Genomic DNA, 17,296 nt, shown 5'->3' on the forward strand with positions numbered 1-17,296 from the left:
TAGGCTGAAAACATCACAGTAATCGAGTTGGGGGGGGAGGAGAACTTGCCACAAGTGAAAAATAATTTGGAAAGTTTATACACTATGGTTGGCCTAAAGCTGTGTGGAACTTCAGCTGATAACTCAGGAATTCCAATTCAGTCTTGCTCTAGTTTCCTTTATTACTTCCCTGATATATTCTTGCTTTATTTTTCCCAAATTGAAAACTGCTTAAGAACTAGCCTTGATTAAGTCTGTGAGGCACCTCAATCTTTAAATGTTTGATAAATAATGTGTAATAAGCTCTAATGAGAATTCACCAAAATATGGAAGATAATATTGACATAAATTGTTAAGTAGTTTTAGCAAACAAATTCTTCATTCTAGTACAAAGCTTTTTTTGTAAATAAGATACCATCTCTTCCAGGTTTTGTTCCTGCAAACAGCACTTCATAAAAGATTCAAAACACGAGCCATTTAATGATAAACCAAAAGCAAGCAAGAAAAAAAATATGCTACATAATTATATTAAATTTGCACATTGTTTTCATCAGAAAATGCAGATTAGGAGTCAACTAACAAGATTAGAACAAGGAAGCTGTGAGCTGAACAAGTAATTAATTGCATCTTTGCAACTGCCTAATACAGCACTACCACTCAACTACATGCTATGAAGTCTCATTTTTACTAACCCTTCGACAGTCTAATGGCAATTCAACTGGGAGTGCTTTCAAAACATATAGAGTTCAATATATTTGTTCACATTGTAGAGCAGTTGCATGCAAATGTTAATAAAATGTATTTTTAAAATGAAGAGACATTACTATCCTACAGCTTACCTTTTTCCTATTCTGGGAGACTTAAAGGTGAGAGAAAAGCATTCTACATATCACAACAATATGCACAGTGGAGGCTTCAGTAATTCCAAGTGATTACAAAAAGTATATATTGTAATATAGGGTAGTTTTAACTTAATTATTAACAAATAAAATAGTTTTATTTATGGTTTAAAACCAGTAACAAGAAGCTGGGGTTCCGAGATTTGTTAATTTGTTTTGCTACAGTTCATTATAAACTGACTCTTGTGCATACCCTAATAGATTTCAATGGCAGGCATACAGAAGATGAAAGGAAGAGAACAGACCTCCACCTGTGCCCTGATTTTACTTTATGTTTATTAACTGCTAATATTGAAGTTAAGAGTTCTATCTTCCATTAAAAGTTATCGACCCAGATGTTTGAGTAATGTTTTAAGTGGAATAGTTGAATTGCAAAGACCCCAGTTGTAGCAGTTACAGTGTAAATATCTGAAGGAACTTGCAACTTATCTTCTAAAGGTCAGCGCTACTTTCAATTTGCTTTCCTGCTTTAAAGCTTAAAGTAATTCCATTTAAAAATAAATAATGAACACTTAATAGATCTTACTTACTCTGCCAGTCCTAGTATTGTTTCTCTCTTGTACTGTCCATCTGCTGTAAACCTCTGCACATCTACTCCTTTGCCAAGTCCTTGCAGAATCTGAGCTTGAGTGAAATCCAGCAGTCGTTCATTGTAGTAATGCAACTGATTTATCAAAGTTGCAATTTCTTCAGGCCACTCTTTATAGCCATACTGAGTAACATGCTGTGTGACCATCTTAATCAGCTCTTTTGGATCAGCCTGTAAAAATAATTGGAAAACACATTTGAAAATATCCTACGTGTTCCTTCAAAAAAATTACCATTTTATAATTGATTCCAGTGTTCAAAATTGAAATATTTTTCCATTTTTGAGAAATCTTAAGTACATAAGTATTGCAAGATGTAAGGAGTACTCACTATGACTTTAAAACCTGTCCTGGAATGTTTTAGAGTTATGCTATATGCTACAAGAACTCACACTAACTTACCTAAATATACTAAGATTAAAAGTATGTCACTGTGACTGAATTTGTTTTTAAAAACCTCATTTTTATTACTATTAAGCTAGGCAACTGATTTATAAAATTTATAAAGTTTTTCTTTATAAAATTTATAAAGAAAACTCTGCAAATCTCTCAGTCACAAAACTAGAAATAAGTTTATTCATAAATACAGACTACCTCAAAAGAAAAAAATGGAAGCAATACCATTGAGTCTTTTTTTGTTGTTGTTTGGTTTGGTTTAAATTGCTGATTTTCTGATATACTTTTATTTTGCAGAATTGACAAAAGGCAGCATTTTCAATATCAAGCACTGGTACTTTCAAAGACCAAGAAGTGTTGCAAGATCTGCAAATTACACACAAGACACATTGCCTACACACATTCATTTTGTACATTAAATGCTGAAATCTTCAAGTAATTAAATATTGATCATCTACTGGTTAGGATAACCTTTGTTTACAGAATAACTTTCATCACAAGGAAAACTTACTTTTCTGCATCAAGTGCATATTTAATCCATCACTAACTTCTGTAGTCAAAAGCCCATGTAGCGAATTAGAACATGAACCAAATACAGTAAACATGTTTGAAATGGAAAAGGAATATGTGCATTACAAAGAGTTTCCAATTACCTCTGGGTAATCGGCTAATCTGGGCAGTGGCTACATCTAAGCCCCTTCACTAGAACAAAGCTGTGTCTGATACATCACTCAACATGAACAAAGCCTTCTCTCTTCCACAAAGCTGCAATGCCCACAAGGCAGCACCATGACTTCTGTGTCAAACCCACTGAGGATGGAGTGCTCCCTACAGTGTCCCAGCACCTAATACTGAACTGCATTGCTTTACAGTGAACAGCCACTTAGAAATACCTTGGGATGCCGACTGTAGTTACAGAATTTTCTAAAATAACTGATTTAACTATTGTGATCATAAATATTTTGAAAATAATGGACAATGTACTTTGTTTTTATTATTAAAGAATGGTTCTGCTAAATTAAAAGCTAAAACTTACGAACATGAACTACAGTGTACAGCAAATTAAAAATGTATAAAACATCTGAACCTTGAGACACGCTTGAACTTCTCTGTGGTTTGATGGTCATTCTAAATTGATTTATTTTTTCCCCCCTTTTCAAGTCTTAACTGACACGCTGCTCACAAAGTCATATTAAATGCTACAGGGCATCCTTTTTCCTCTTCACATGATATTTTTTCTGAAGCCCTCTAAACACTGCAAACATAGATTTTATAAACAACATCAGTAGTTCTTTCAAGATTGTTTAAGAGATTGGTAACAGAATAATAAAACCTCAGAAAAGAGATAGGCTGGCAGAGCACTGCCTCTACAATGCAATTACACTGGCTGGAAACCAATACACTGCTGCTTATTATATACCCTGGTATCTAATTTTAGGTGATACACTAGAAAACAAAGCACTGGAAACAGGAAAAATCAGAGCAAGATGAGGAAAACTGTTTAACATAATTGCCTCAATCCGCTGTGCAATCCACTAGGAAAGGCAGGTGCCTCTGACAACCTCTGTGGCTAAGTTTGGTCTCTTCAGCTAGGTTCCCCCTCTCTCCATGAAGAAAAGCAGAGTCTAATGTCAGCAGTCTTCTTCCTTTGCACAGCACACGGGATTATTCATGAAGTACACAAAGACAATCTTGAAAATATTTTCAAACATCTGTCAGAGCAATTCCTTGAAAAATTGCTTCTGAAGATGAGAAGACAACACTTTTTATTAAGTTTCCTGCAGAGCACCAAGTTTTTCACAGTGAGGTTGAATGTAACTTGAATATTTACAACAGTAACTTATAAATAATATTCAGGCAGATTGAAAACACTTTACTTTTGTTCCACCTTTATCTTCAACACACTGGCCCAACACAGGCTATAAATTTGAAACTCCTCTTTAAAAAAAAAATTCTGCCACTTGACTTCCAAACACATTATTCTGACCAAGTTGCAGCCTCTCATCTGACATCTGTCATTGATGCCAACCTTCATTCTTCATGTGTCACATCTCCCTAAAGGCATCTTTGTGCTATCCTCCACATTGCCTGTTCATGCTTCAAAGGAGCACCTTAAGGCTATCTAATCAGCTTATCATTCTCCTGCTAGTACTTTTGCCAAATAATACCTACAAATAAGCCTGCAGTTCTGCCAAGACTGCTATATATCAAACTAGTAAATACATTTTTCACTGTTTTTCTTATCTGAACCTCTTCTACCTTGTTTCAATATCAAGCTGTAACTGAAGTAAAATAAAAAACCTGGATCAAGGACAATTACAAGGACTGAACTTCTGAACTTCTTAATGACATAATTAAAGATCAATATGATTGTTCCCTGTACAAATACCCATGTATGTGTAATAGAAAAAAGTTCATCACACTCCTCTAGCTAGGCAACTGAAGTATGAAATCTAATAGCTGGTAAGTTAGCATATACACATTAACGCAAAAGAAAACAATTGTTTTTGTTGTTTTCTTTATTTATTGGGATCCTTTGTCAAGGATTGTGTTGAACTCTCTCCACCACTAGAGATCTTTCAATCAACTGTTGCCCCTTCCATCCCCTACAAGACTTAGACCCTGAACTATCCAAGTATGTGAAATCAAAAATTAGAGAAATCCCACAGCCTGCTCCATGCAATAGCCTATAGGGGATATCAGTGAATCCTTCTACTTGTTTTTTTTAATCCATGAAAACTTTTTTTCCTGAGTTGCAGTTGTTTGCAAAACTCACTCACAGTGTAAATGAATCATACAGATTTTCTTCTCTCTGATTTGTCATCTTTGTCACAGTTTTAAAATGCTTTCTTAAAAAATAATGTTGCTTGTGCAGCAATTATTAGGCATTTGAGACAAGCTCACTGAGAAAACACAGCTGAAGCATTCAGTATCGAACTGTTCAGAACTTGCATTTCATAGCCTTAAATAATCATTAACATTTCCACATTTTAATAAGATAACTTTATGAAAATAAAAGCACAAATACTTCTGCATCCATTAGATACCTAGTTCAAATAGACAGAATGTTGTATTATTCTTATGTGGCAAGGCTTTGGTAGCAGCAAGCTGCAGGGGTGGCCTCTGTGAGCAGAACCCAACAATGCCACAGGTCATAGAATCATAGGATCATAGAAGGGCTTGGGTGGCAAAGGAACCTTAAAGATCATCTAACTCCAACCCCCCTACCACGGACAGGGATGCCACCCATTAGATCTGGTTGCCCACAGCCTCATCCAACCTAGTCTTCAACACCTCCAGGGACTGGGCATCCACAGCTTCTTTGGGCAACCTGTTCCAGTGCCTCACCACTCTGAATCAAGAACTGCCTGCTAACATCTCATCTAAATCTCCCCTTTTTAGTTTAAAACCATTTCCCCTTGTCCTATCACTACACTCCCTGACAAAGAGTCCCTCCCCAGCTTTCCGGTAACATAAACTCCTTCAATGTGACCATCCAGCCAATTCCTTAGCCATCAAGTGGTCCATCCATCAAATCCATGTCTCTACAATTTAGAGACAAGTATATCATGGGGGACAGGGTGAAATGCCCTGCACAAGTCCAGGTAGAGGATGGCAGTTGCTATTCTCCTCTCCACCAACACTGTAACCCCATCGCTGAAGGCCACTGGATTTGTCAGGCATGATCTGCCCTTAGTGAAGCCATGTTGGCTGTCACCAGTCACCTCCTTTTTCTTTCACATCCCTTGAAAATGCTGCATTCAGCCATACACATTAAGAAAAAAAAGGGGAATATGAGTCAGTCTTTCTCCTGTTCCTCTCCTGAAGTGGCAACAATTTTACAGCTACAGTAAAAATAATGATAATGATAATAAAAAGACAGCTTTCATGTAAGTAAGTGCGTCATTGATGACATTAGAGCATGATAAGCTATGTAGCCTGTTTACTTATTTTAAGACCAATAATCTTTCAAACTGTTCTAAAAAGGAGCATTTTTTGCCTTTTTTTTTTTTTTTTTTAGTGTAAATGATCTTCAGATTGCAATACAGAAACGACTAGGAACATTGATGAGAAAAGCTGCCAAGATCATCTAGGCTAATCTGCTCATAATCACCATGAATGCATAACTGATTTTGCAGATCTTTCTGGAGTAACGTAATGATTAAAAGGTAATGATCAAAAGCTGCAAACATAGTGAGCCATTGGAATCTGAATGGAAAGACAGAGAATGTTTTAGTTGTGGCGGATTCTTGTAGTACCAGATTTGTTTCAAAACATTTTAAGTGATCTGAAGAAAAAGATCATGCTACAGAGGAAGCCACATACACCACCCAAAACCCTAACAGTTAGTAAACCCAGGAGATGATGGTACATGAGCAAAACAAGATACCAGAGTGCAGGGCATGAAATTCCTGCTACAGACACTGGTACACACTGATCATCATCCCTGCCTCTAGTTGCTGACAATGTGCAGTGCTTCTATGCAAACCACACCTCTGGAAAGCACTGATACATTTCAGGGAGGAGAGGAGAGTTCTTCCTTAATCCTTGCTTGCAGCAAAAGCCACAATCCCTGTAGCAAGAGATTCAATGTGCTACAAATCTGATCCAAACAAATATAAAAGAAAAAAGGAGACACAAGCAAAAGCTTTTTTTTTTTTTTTTTTTCCCAAGTACTGAAGCTGGGAAAGAAAAAAAAGGTTTATAGGAAAGAAAGTTTACCCATGCCTGTTTACTCAAGAAGTAAAATCCATCCCTTTATAGGATGCCTTTTCATTAATTAAATCAGTAACACTTGCCCTCCACCAAGCCTGCCATGCTGTGAATCAAGAATACATTCTCACGATGACACAGCATCAGATCAATTTGGGGTAGTCCATCTTTCAGATCATGGCTGTCTCACATCTGATCTGCTCAAAGCAAAAGCTAAAGTTCATGACTGGGAGCCCGAACATCTCAGAAATAAAAGCTGTACTAGCAGGATTCAGATGCAAGGATGCATCCTGTTTCTTTGTCCTCTAGCTACATACACTGTTGGGTAACACAACAGAACACTCATGCATCAGGATCAAGAAGCAGCAAATCTCATTGTCCACCAGCGAAACTACATCAAGTCAACATACAAGGATGCCTATTTGTATACCTATTGTAAGCTACAAAATGCTTAATGTCTTTGCTATACATACTAACATAAAATGAAGTAGAGATGAAATAAAACGTTAATCCTCAATTATCAAAGACACAGGTATGTCTTCTTATACATACAGACAATATTAAATTTGTATTTCAGGTTTTTAGAATCTTAAATGATCCATCAGATGCTTTTGTAGCATACTTGAATGTCTCAGCTGTATTTACTTACAATGATTTTGAAACATGTTGATGCTCTTAAAAAATTGCTTGTTGGCACAGTACTGTGCATGGATGATACAACCCTGCCATTTCATACTGTACTCAAAAATGTGGATCTGGATATTATAGATCTGGGAGTAGAGCTGTGGACTCAAATTCCCTAACTTCCCTCCTTGCATTTGCCACAGATTTTATCCAAATTTCTCTTTTTTCTGCCATATATTGAAATAGAACATTTTAAAATTTTACTGAAGATCAATGTCTGTATAAAACAGACACAGATCACAGTTTAAAAGCCACTGTTTTTTGAAGCTCTCACTTTAAAATGGCCAAGTTTAAACTACTCCCAAACATCCTGCGTACAACTCATATTACATCATACAAAAAGTAGATTACATACTTGAAGTACACAGGTGACTGAGAACTCTGCAGTCTTGATGTGCCTAGGGGTTTAAGACTAGCACTAACTTGAAAGAGTTATTTGAATTTCCAGGGAAATTATTAAATATATATATATATATGTGCACATTTACAGTGAAATTGGTGTAAACTAATTCATGAATAAAGAAACTAGCTAAAGCTGGTAAATTGTGAGAGGAACACAAAAGCACAGGCAAGCAGTTTGCAAAAAAGCAATTTCCCTTTCACAGGAAATGGAAGAAATTAATTCTTATTTCCAAAGTCCTGCTTCTTTCCATTATCAGGCAATGTGGACATCCAATAACAATTCAAACGGCAACACTCCTCATCATTTTGTGACTAAAAATAAGTCGCGAAAACAAAATCTAGAAAAGATTTGGAAATGATAGTATTTCAAAACTAGTCTAAAAAAGAGCAAATTATTTATTTGGCTGTTTTAGTTTTTGTTTATTTTAATAGAAGGAATGTTTTGTGTTTTCAATAAGCAATGCTGAAGTGCAATGTTTGAAAGCTGAAACACTTGTAATAGGAAGTCAGGCAGCATACTCACTCCACTGCTGCTTCAAGATCACTATGTTGGAAAACTACCCGGCTCTTATAAGGAGAAAAGGTTGCCCAAGATGCTGGTACAAGTAAAGATGACAGGGAAGTGGAAAAGTGGAATCCCAAGAACCTTTTCTGCAGGCAAATCCCCCAGAAGAGACTGAATAAAAAGCACTGAGTTAAGCTGTTAGCTTTGAATTATGCATCAGATCTTGCTTGCACACAACCTTGGGAATATATTACCTGTTGATTTTATTTCTGTTTCAGAAATTACACTAAAGCTGGTATTAGAGTTGGGCTAAGGAATGCACAACACCTATGAAGAGGAATCATGTTCTATGATTTTTTTTTTTCAACTCTATTTGCAGAGGTAGCAAAACTGCAGGCTAGAATTATGAGAATACCAAAAAAAAAAAAAAAAAAAGAGGAATAAAATGCTGTTACAATTTTATTTCATGCATACATCATATTTTAAGGTCAAACAGCTATCCATGACAAAATGAAGTCATGAAGACAAAAGAATAGCCACTGTATTTGTAGATAATTTAATGTAAATACCTGCATGCTATTGTAATTATTGCCTTGAGCTTTTACTGAATGTATTTTATGATAAATTCCTAGCAGATAAAACTTGGCTACAGAAGTAACATACGATCCTTTAAGAGCCAGCAGCAGACAAAATAATGACAAAAAGTTATTTTAAAGTGCAAGCAAAACCTCTAAATTAAATCAACATAGTTACTAATACAGAAGCCAGTACTGCTGCAGGAAAAAAAAATGCAAGTTACTGCTGTTGCTAATAACATATAAAAATAATTTTAAAAGTTGTTAAGGCAGTTGCTTCCACAGTTAAGTTAAATGACTTGTATCTGAAGAGTTGAACAAATTGCTCTAGTGCTGTTTTAAATGCTTTTTTGCTTTGTTTTCAATCAGCTCTTCCAGCAAGAGTGAAGAATAATCTGTCCCAAGAGAAAATGTTTTGATAGCTTCTCTTCTCGTGTTCTCTTGCAGACTCTCTCATATTGGGTAGGATACTGACAAGTCAGACTTAAGTAGAAAAACTCATCTTGTCATTTCAACTTAAAGCTGCTTTAGGGGAACTAACATATGATAAATGCAAAGTTAAAATGTCAAATAAAAGAACATCTCTGAAAATAGAAAATTACTACTTAGTTTTGCGTCAACTACTGAATTCATAGTACACAGTTCTTTTCCCATTTGCAGTCAGCATTAATATGTCTCAGTTGAGACATAATGAGACAAATGACTAAATAATGTCTCAATTTTTGTAATTATCCTAACCCTCTGACCATCTCCATTTTCTCTAAAAAAAAAAAATTATTTATTTTAATAATAAATGATGTTATGGATGTTCCTTTAGAATATGTCTTTACTCTTGATCTACATGGCCACAGCTTTAGTCACACACACAGACTTTGATATAAGCATACATTCCTAGGGTAAAATCTATGTATAACGTGATATCGTTTTAGTTTCCTGTGTACAATATCATATGCTTTTAACTGTAGTTACCTGAGTAGGTACATGCAAATATTTCTATATTTTACTAATTTCAAGCTTGAAAACTATTCCATGAGCTACATAACAGAATAAAACACCTGTTTTTTTCAGTGAGTGTCTCAGTGACCACCTTCCCTTACTGTGATATTTTTCTGAAAAGCTTCTTAGGCTAAATTTATCCAGACCAAAACATTTGCCCTCAACTCTCCAAATTGGGGAGGTGGGGTGGAAAGAAAAAGAAACAGAAGAGGCAACTCAATTCCTGAGTAAGAGAAGACTGCCTGTAGCTCTAAACTTACTTATATTGACAATCCAGATGAATAACACTTTGCTAAAGTATTTTATATTCTAAAAAAAATGTCACATAAAATTTCAATCAGGCTGCTTGCAAAAATTAATTTTGTTGACAGCTTTACATTCATCTCTAAATTATGAAGCGGTATCATGTTCAAAGTAGAAAATGCTGAACCCTTTAGTTAACTGAAATAGCTGTCTAGCTGTTTTTGTTGGTGGTAATTTTTTGTTTGTTTGTTCAGTGCTAATTTTTCAAGGAAACTTGAAAAACCATACCATCATCTGAAGAGTAAAGTAAAAGAGAAGATAAAGTGAACTGACTACAGAAAGACTGCTTCAAAAAGCTGGCAATCACCTTTGTACTCTCTCAGAAAGAAACAAAACCCCTTGCAAGAGAAAAAGCAGAAGTTATCCCAACTCCCTGGCATGAAAATCCGTAAGTAACTCTCCAGAGGAACACAGGCAAACTAGAACTCAAACTTCCATGAAATTCAAGGTTTGAAGATCTTCTGTTCTGAAAGAGTATTTCTGAACAGCTGGCTTAAGAACATTTGCTCTGCTTTCAGAAGTGGGATTTAACAGCATAGCTTATACAGTCCTCGCAAAATAAAAATGAGTAACATTGCTATAATCTCTTTTTTCTTTTTTAAGTATAATTTACCTTGAAGAAATAAAATGATGCTTTGTAGTGTTTTGTGCTTGGCAGACAAAGAAATATGACGATATGCAAAACACTGGCTTATCTATATCAAACACACTTCAACCAAAGGAACATAGTTGTCATGCTATGACTGCAATGTCACTAATTGCTGGCTTACTATTTCAGGGATGATACCAGAAGACGTTAAAAAGCCTCCATGGGGACTGCTAGTGCAGGAGAGCTTACTTGAGTCTTAAGCCTTTGAATGTAGTAGCATATAGTGAGCTAGGGGAAAGATGGGGAAAGAAGAAGCGTGTTTGTTGATAAATCACTAAGGAATAAACAAACAAGTGAGAAAAGAAAATTAACAATATGTGACAGGTCAAAGAGGTAATTAGAATCATAGAATCATAGAATATCCTGAGTTGGAAGGGACCCTTAAGGATCATCAAGTCCAACTCTCGACACCGCACGGGTCTACCCAAAAGTTCAGACCATGTGCCTAAGTTCACAGTCCAATCTCTTCTTAAATTCAGACAGGAAAATTATTAAAAGGGCTAAAAAAAAATAAAAACCTGCAAAGCATCTTACAAGGAATGGCTAAGATGATAGCAATGAGTTCTGAAAAGCAGCTCAAAATCAGAACAGCTAGAGAATTGGCAGAATCACTTGGTGATAAGGTGTGAAAGGAGCAGGGATGGATAACCCTAGTAGGGGAAGTCAATGAGCTAGCATGCCACTATGACCAGATGGCATTCACCTTGAGTTCAAGAAACACAAACATGAAATTACATTAAATGACAGGCTTAGGTGCATCAACACATGTTATAACCACCGTGACAGAGTACAAGACCGATCTAAAAAACGGATTTCAAGAGGATCATCACAGGGATGACAGACCAGAGAGTCTGATTTCCATCCCTGGTAGACAGACTCCATCATAAAGAATGAGGCCACTGAACACATGCATAAACTGTTTGGTGGGAAAGAGTCCGCATGGCCTCTGTAAAGAAAAATCTGCCTCATTAACTTGCTGGAGTCCTATTAGCACTCAACGAGCACAGTGGTAAAGGATATTCTGTAGACAACAAGCATAAAGACCTTCCAAAATTCCTTGGTAAGTTTTCCAACCAAAGTCCAGTCAAGAAAAAGTTGTCATGGGATTGGAACAAAGGCCTTTTTAAGAACTGAAACCTGGTGAAAAGAAAGGTGAAAGCTTAGTGATCACAGAATCACACAGAATTTCTAGGTTGGAAGAGACCTCAAGATCATCGAGTCCAACCTCTGACCTAACGCTAGCAGTCCCCACTAAACCATTTCCCTAAGCTCTACATCTAAACGTCTTTTGAAGACTTCCAGGGATGGAGACTCCACCACTTCCCTGGGCAGCCTGTTCCAATGCCTCACAACCCTTTCAGTAAAGAAGTTCTTCCTAACATCCAACCTAAAACTCCCCTGGCGCAACTTAAGCCCATTCCCCCTCGACCTGTCACCAGGCAGGTGGGAGAACAAACCAACCCCCACCTCGCTACAGCCTCCCTTGAGGTACCTATAGAGAGCAATAAGGTCGCCCCTGAGCCTCCTCTTCTCCAGGCTGAACAAGCCCAGCTCCCTCAGCCGCTCCTCGTAGGACTTGTTCTCCAGGCCCCTCACCAGCTTCGTCGCCCTTCTCTGCACCCGCTCAAGCACCTCCATGTCCTTCTTGTAGCGAGGGGCCCAAAACTGAACACAGTACTCGAGGTGCGGCCTCACCAGAGCTGAGTACAGGGGGACGATCACCTCCCTAGCCCTGCTGCTCACACTGTTCCTAATACAAGCCAGGATGCTCTTGGCCTTCTTGGCCACCTGAGCACACTGCTGGCTCATATTCAGCCGACTATCCACCATCACTCCCAGGTCCTTCTCTGCCTGGCAGCTCTCCAACCATTCCTCTCCCAGCCTGTAGCTCTGCTTGGGGTTATTGCGCCCCAGGTGCAGGACCCGGCACTTGGCCTTGTTGAACTTCATGCAGTTGACCTCAGCCCATCGGTGCAGCCTATCCAGATCCTCCTGCAGAGCTTTCCTACCCTCAAGCAGATCGACACACGCACCTAGCTTGGTGTCATCTGCGAACTTACTGAGGGTGCACTCGATGCCCTCGTCCAGATCATCGATGAAGATATTAAAGAGGACCGGCCCCAGCACCGAGCCCTGGGGAACGCCACTAGTGACTGGCCTCCAACTGGACTTGGCTCCATTCACCACGACTCTTTGGGCCCGGCTATCCAGCCAGCTTCTAACCCAATGAAGTGTGCGCCAGTCCAAGCCAAGAGCAGCCAGTTTCTTGAGGAGAATGCTGTGGGAGACGGTGTCAAAAGCCTTGCTGAAGTCAAGGTAGACCACATCCACAGCCTTTCCCTCGTCCACCCAGCGCGTCACTCTGTCATAGAAGGAGATCAGGTTCGTCAAGCAGGACCTGCCTTTCATAAACCCATGCTGACTGGGCCTGATCGCCTGCTTCCCCTGCAAGTGCTGCGTGATGGCTCTCAAGAGGATCTGCTCCATGAACTTCCCTGGCACTGAGGTCAAACTGACAGGCCTGTAGTTTCCCGGGTCTGCCCTCCGGCCCTTCTTGTAGATGGGCGTCACGTTTGCTAGCCGCCAGTCGACTGGGACCTCCCCCGATCGCCAGGACTGCTGATAAATGATGGATAGTGGCTTGGCCAGCTCCTCTGCCAGTTCTCTCAGTACCCTTGGGTGGATCCCATCCGGCCCCATCGACTTGTGCACATCCAAGTGCCGTAGCAGGTCAACAACCAGTTCTTCATGGATAGTGAGGGCCACATCCTGCTCCCCATCCCCTTCCACCAGCTCAGGGTACTGAGTATCCAGAGAACATCCGGTATTGCCGCTAAAGACTGAGGCAAAGAAGGCATTGAGCACCTCCGCCTTTTCCTCATCTCTTGTAACTAAGTTTCCCCCCGCATCCAGTAAAGGATGGAGATTCTCCTTAGTCCTCCTTTTTGTGTTGATGTATTTATAGAAACGTTTTTTGTTATCTTTAACGGCAGTAGCCAGATTGAGCTCCAGATGAGCTTTGGCCTTCCTAATTTTGTCCCTGCACAGCCTCGCTACATCCTTAAAGTCCTCCCTAGTGGCCTGCCCACTTTTCCAAAGATTATAAACCCTCTTTTTCCTCCTAAGATCAAGCCACAATTCTCTGTTGAGCCAGGCTGGTCTTCTTCCCCGCCAGCTCGTCTTTGGGCACGTGGGGACAGACTGTTCCTGCGCCATTAAGATTTCCCTCTGTGGTGGTTTTACCGTGCTGGGCAGCTAAACCCCACAACCGCTCTCTCACTCCCCCTCCTTTAGATAAGGAGGGGGAGAAGTAAAGCAAAGAACAACTCACGGGTTGAGATAAGGATAATTTAATTAAAGGGAAATAATTATAATAATTAAATAAAGACTACCATGAACTAAACAATTTAACTAAGGGGAAATAAAAGGGAAAGGGGAAAAAGGGAGGAAAACAAACAAACAAAATAAATGAAAGCTATATGGAAGTGCAGAGGAAAGAAATTACTCTCTACTTCCCACAAATGAGCGATGATTGACCACGTCCTTGAAGCAAGGCCTCAACGCACGCAGCCAGTGTTCGAGAGGAGGACTGACGTCTTCTCAACGAGAGCCCACCCCTCCCCTCTTCTTCCTGTTTCCACCTTTTATTGCTGAATGTGACACCACATGGTATGGAATATCCCTTTGATTGGTTTAGGTCAGCTGCCCTAGTGATGTTTCTCTCCTCACTTTTTTGCCCACCCCCTAGGAGGGTTAGAGAAAGGCCCAATGCTGTGCCACTGCTGCTCAGCAGTAGACACAACACTGGTGTGATAACACTGCTGTTCCAGCTACAAGTACAGAGTACAGCACTGAATGGGCTGCTGCCGGGAAAGTTAACATTCCAGCCAGACCCAGTACACCCTCTTGAAGAGCGCCCAGCCTTCCTGGACCCCTCTGCCCTCCAGAACCGCCTCCCAAGGGACTCCACCAACCAGTGTCCTGAGCAGCTCAAAGTCAGCCCTCCGAAAGTCCAATACAGCGGTTTTACTGGTCCCCTTCCTGGCCTCGCCAAGAATAGAGAACTCCACCATTTCGTGGTCACTCTGCCCAAGACAGCTCCCGACAATCACATCTTCCACCAGTCCTTCTCTGTTTGTGAAGAGAAGGTCTAGCGGGGCACCACCCCTGGTAGGCTCACTAACCAGCTGCGTCAGGAAGCTATCTTCCACGCTCTCCAGAAACCTCCTAGACTGCTTTCTCAGGACTGTGTTGTGCTTCCAGGATATGTCAGGGAAGTTGAAGTCCCCCACGAGTACAAGAGCTGACGATTTCGCAACTTCTGTCAGTTGCCTGTAGAGTTCCTCATCCGTCTCCTCATCCTGGTTCGGCGGTCTATAGCAGACCCCGACCAGGACACTAGCCTTGTTGTCCCTGCCGATCCTAACCCAAAGGGACTCGACCTTGTCATTCCCAGCCTCGAGTTCTACAACCTCGAAAGACTCTCTAATATAGAGAGCCACACCACCACCCCTTCTGTGCTGCCTGTCCCTTCTAAAGAACTTATATCCAGGCATTGCAGTACTCCAGTCATGAGACTGGTCCCACCACGTCTCCGTGATGGCAACCAAGTCATAGCCTGCCTGCAGCACGATGGCTTCCAGCTCCTCTTGTTTGTTACCCATGCTGCGTGCATTGGTGTAGATGCACTTCAGCTGGGCCATTGCCTTATCCTCCGGCCTTGCCACCGTTCCCCCTGGCACAGCCCCAACAATCCTAGCTTCAGCCCCATCCCCCTTCCTACCTAGTTTAAAGCCCTCTCAATGAGCCCTGCCAGCTCCTGGCCCAGGATCCTTTTTCCCCTAAAAGATAGGGACCCGTCTGCGGCCATCAGGCCAGGTGCTGAGTAAAGTGCCCCATGATCAAAAAACACAAGATTTCTGCATTGGTACCAACCCCGGAGCCACATGTTTAACAGTTGGGCTTTCCGTGTCCTCTCTGAACCCCTCCCTGCCACCGTAGGGATGGATGAAAACACCACCTGCACTCCCGCTCCATCCACTAACCGACCCAGTTCCCTAAAGTCTCTTTTGATAGCCTTGAGGCTTCTCTCTTCGATGTTGTCACTGCCCGCCTGGACTATCAAAAGAGGATAAAGAGGATAATCACTTTTCAGGATAGGGAAGTGCTAGCAGCAAATCCTCCAAGGGCAAGTTCTGACAGCACTTTTATCCAGAATCTCTTATCAACAATCTGGAGAAAGGATGAAAAATAAACATTTAAGCTTTCTAATGATGCTATGTTCTTTGAATTATTCAAATGCCATACAATATGTCAATACAGTGCTTTGGCTACTTTAGTATTAAAACCAAAACAGAAAACCAGCAACACAACACTCACACAAGATCAGTTCTTAGATTACCAGTTAAAGTCTCACTCATGATGCCTTCCCTCAATGCTCTCCCTTCTCCTTGGCTCTCTTCCCAGTCAGACTCTACACATGTGCAGGAAGGTCAATGGGAGAAAGAATAGAGCAGCATAGATTCAAGGAGTTACACTCTTGTCTCTCCCAATTTTTGTCTTCAGAAGCATCAGGTATACACTGGACTTAGAAACAGGAGCGTATGCCAAATGAGATAGATGCACAGATACTTAGTTATTTTTTCTTCCAACGTATTAATGGGTAATAGTATCTTACAGTGTACATGCAAGCAGCATAGGATATAAGAAGATGATAAGTGGCCAAAAACAGCAGCAAGAGAAGGAAGTGCATACAAACTTGAAATTGATGCAGAACATAAAACAGAAAATTCAAGCAGCGAAGTAAACAGGACATGATATATTGCCAAAGCAAGTTTTCTAGTTTCCAGCATCACTAACTGAACAGCAAGAAGGGCAAAGAGGAGGCAAGGTCTTGAATCAGGACTCAAAACAGCAATAGAAGAAGGCATGTTTTAAGCCAATAATAAAGGGCACCACCATCTACTTCATGCTAGCTTGTGGGAAAAAAAAGCCCCGTTAAGAAGGAATGAAACAATGCATGCAGTGTTAATAGGCTCCAGTAAAATTTCATGTACAGTAATCCAGTTTGAGACTAAAAAAGAATATGTTATGTCTACTGAGTTAAGTTCATAATTTAGGAATGTGATAGGATATTATTATTATCATTAAACACAAACATGAAATTATTCATTATCATTTGATTTCCAGTGAAAGGTTACCTCATCTGTACAGACTTACCTTCTAGCTGCACTACAGTGCCACATAATTTGGTTTTAAGCCATTAGAACCAATAGAACACAAGTGGCACATTTTGTAGCTCATAAGATCTGCCTTTCTCCCTCCTCTATATAGCTTTCTTACTTGATATTTATTAGAGTTCAAAGTAAGTCTGTATTTTCAATATCCTAGACTAAGAATAATACCTAAAATAAGGACCGTGAATGGGAATTCTGCTTCTCTAACTTAATGCAAGTGTATCTACAATTAGGGTTGCTCTAATACAAATAAGTGACTAAATCATCTTGGGGACTAGGTCAAGCCTGCAGAATGAACTCCCATAAGATCTGTACAAACCTCTGTGTATTCAGTGCCAAGTTCAAAGCACACTCACTCCTTTTGACCTTGCT

General features: G+C 40.0%; 1 protein-coding gene across 3 annotated transcripts in view; it reads right to left on the reverse strand.

Moving 5' to 3' along the window:
• Positions 1 to 17,296, reverse strand: part of NBAS (NBAS subunit of NRZ tethering complex) — a gene marked incomplete at its 5' end in the record, with an annotated part of 190,930 nt that overhangs the window by 77,447 nt on the left and 96,187 nt on the right. For all 3 annotated transcript variants that reach the window (XM_082757307.1, XM_082757308.1, XM_082757309.1), the window contains one exon: positions 1,409 to 1,638. In XM_082757307.1, the coding sequence (XP_082613433.1) occupies positions 1,409 to 1,638 (230 nt within the window). The remainder of the gene's footprint in view (positions 1 to 1,408; positions 1,639 to 17,296) is intronic.

This window comes from Aythya marila, assembly GCF_965140915.1.
Source record: "Aythya marila genome assembly, chromosome: 3".
In the NCBI taxonomy this organism is placed as follows: Eukaryota; Metazoa; Chordata; class Aves; order Anseriformes; family Anatidae; genus Aythya; species Aythya marila.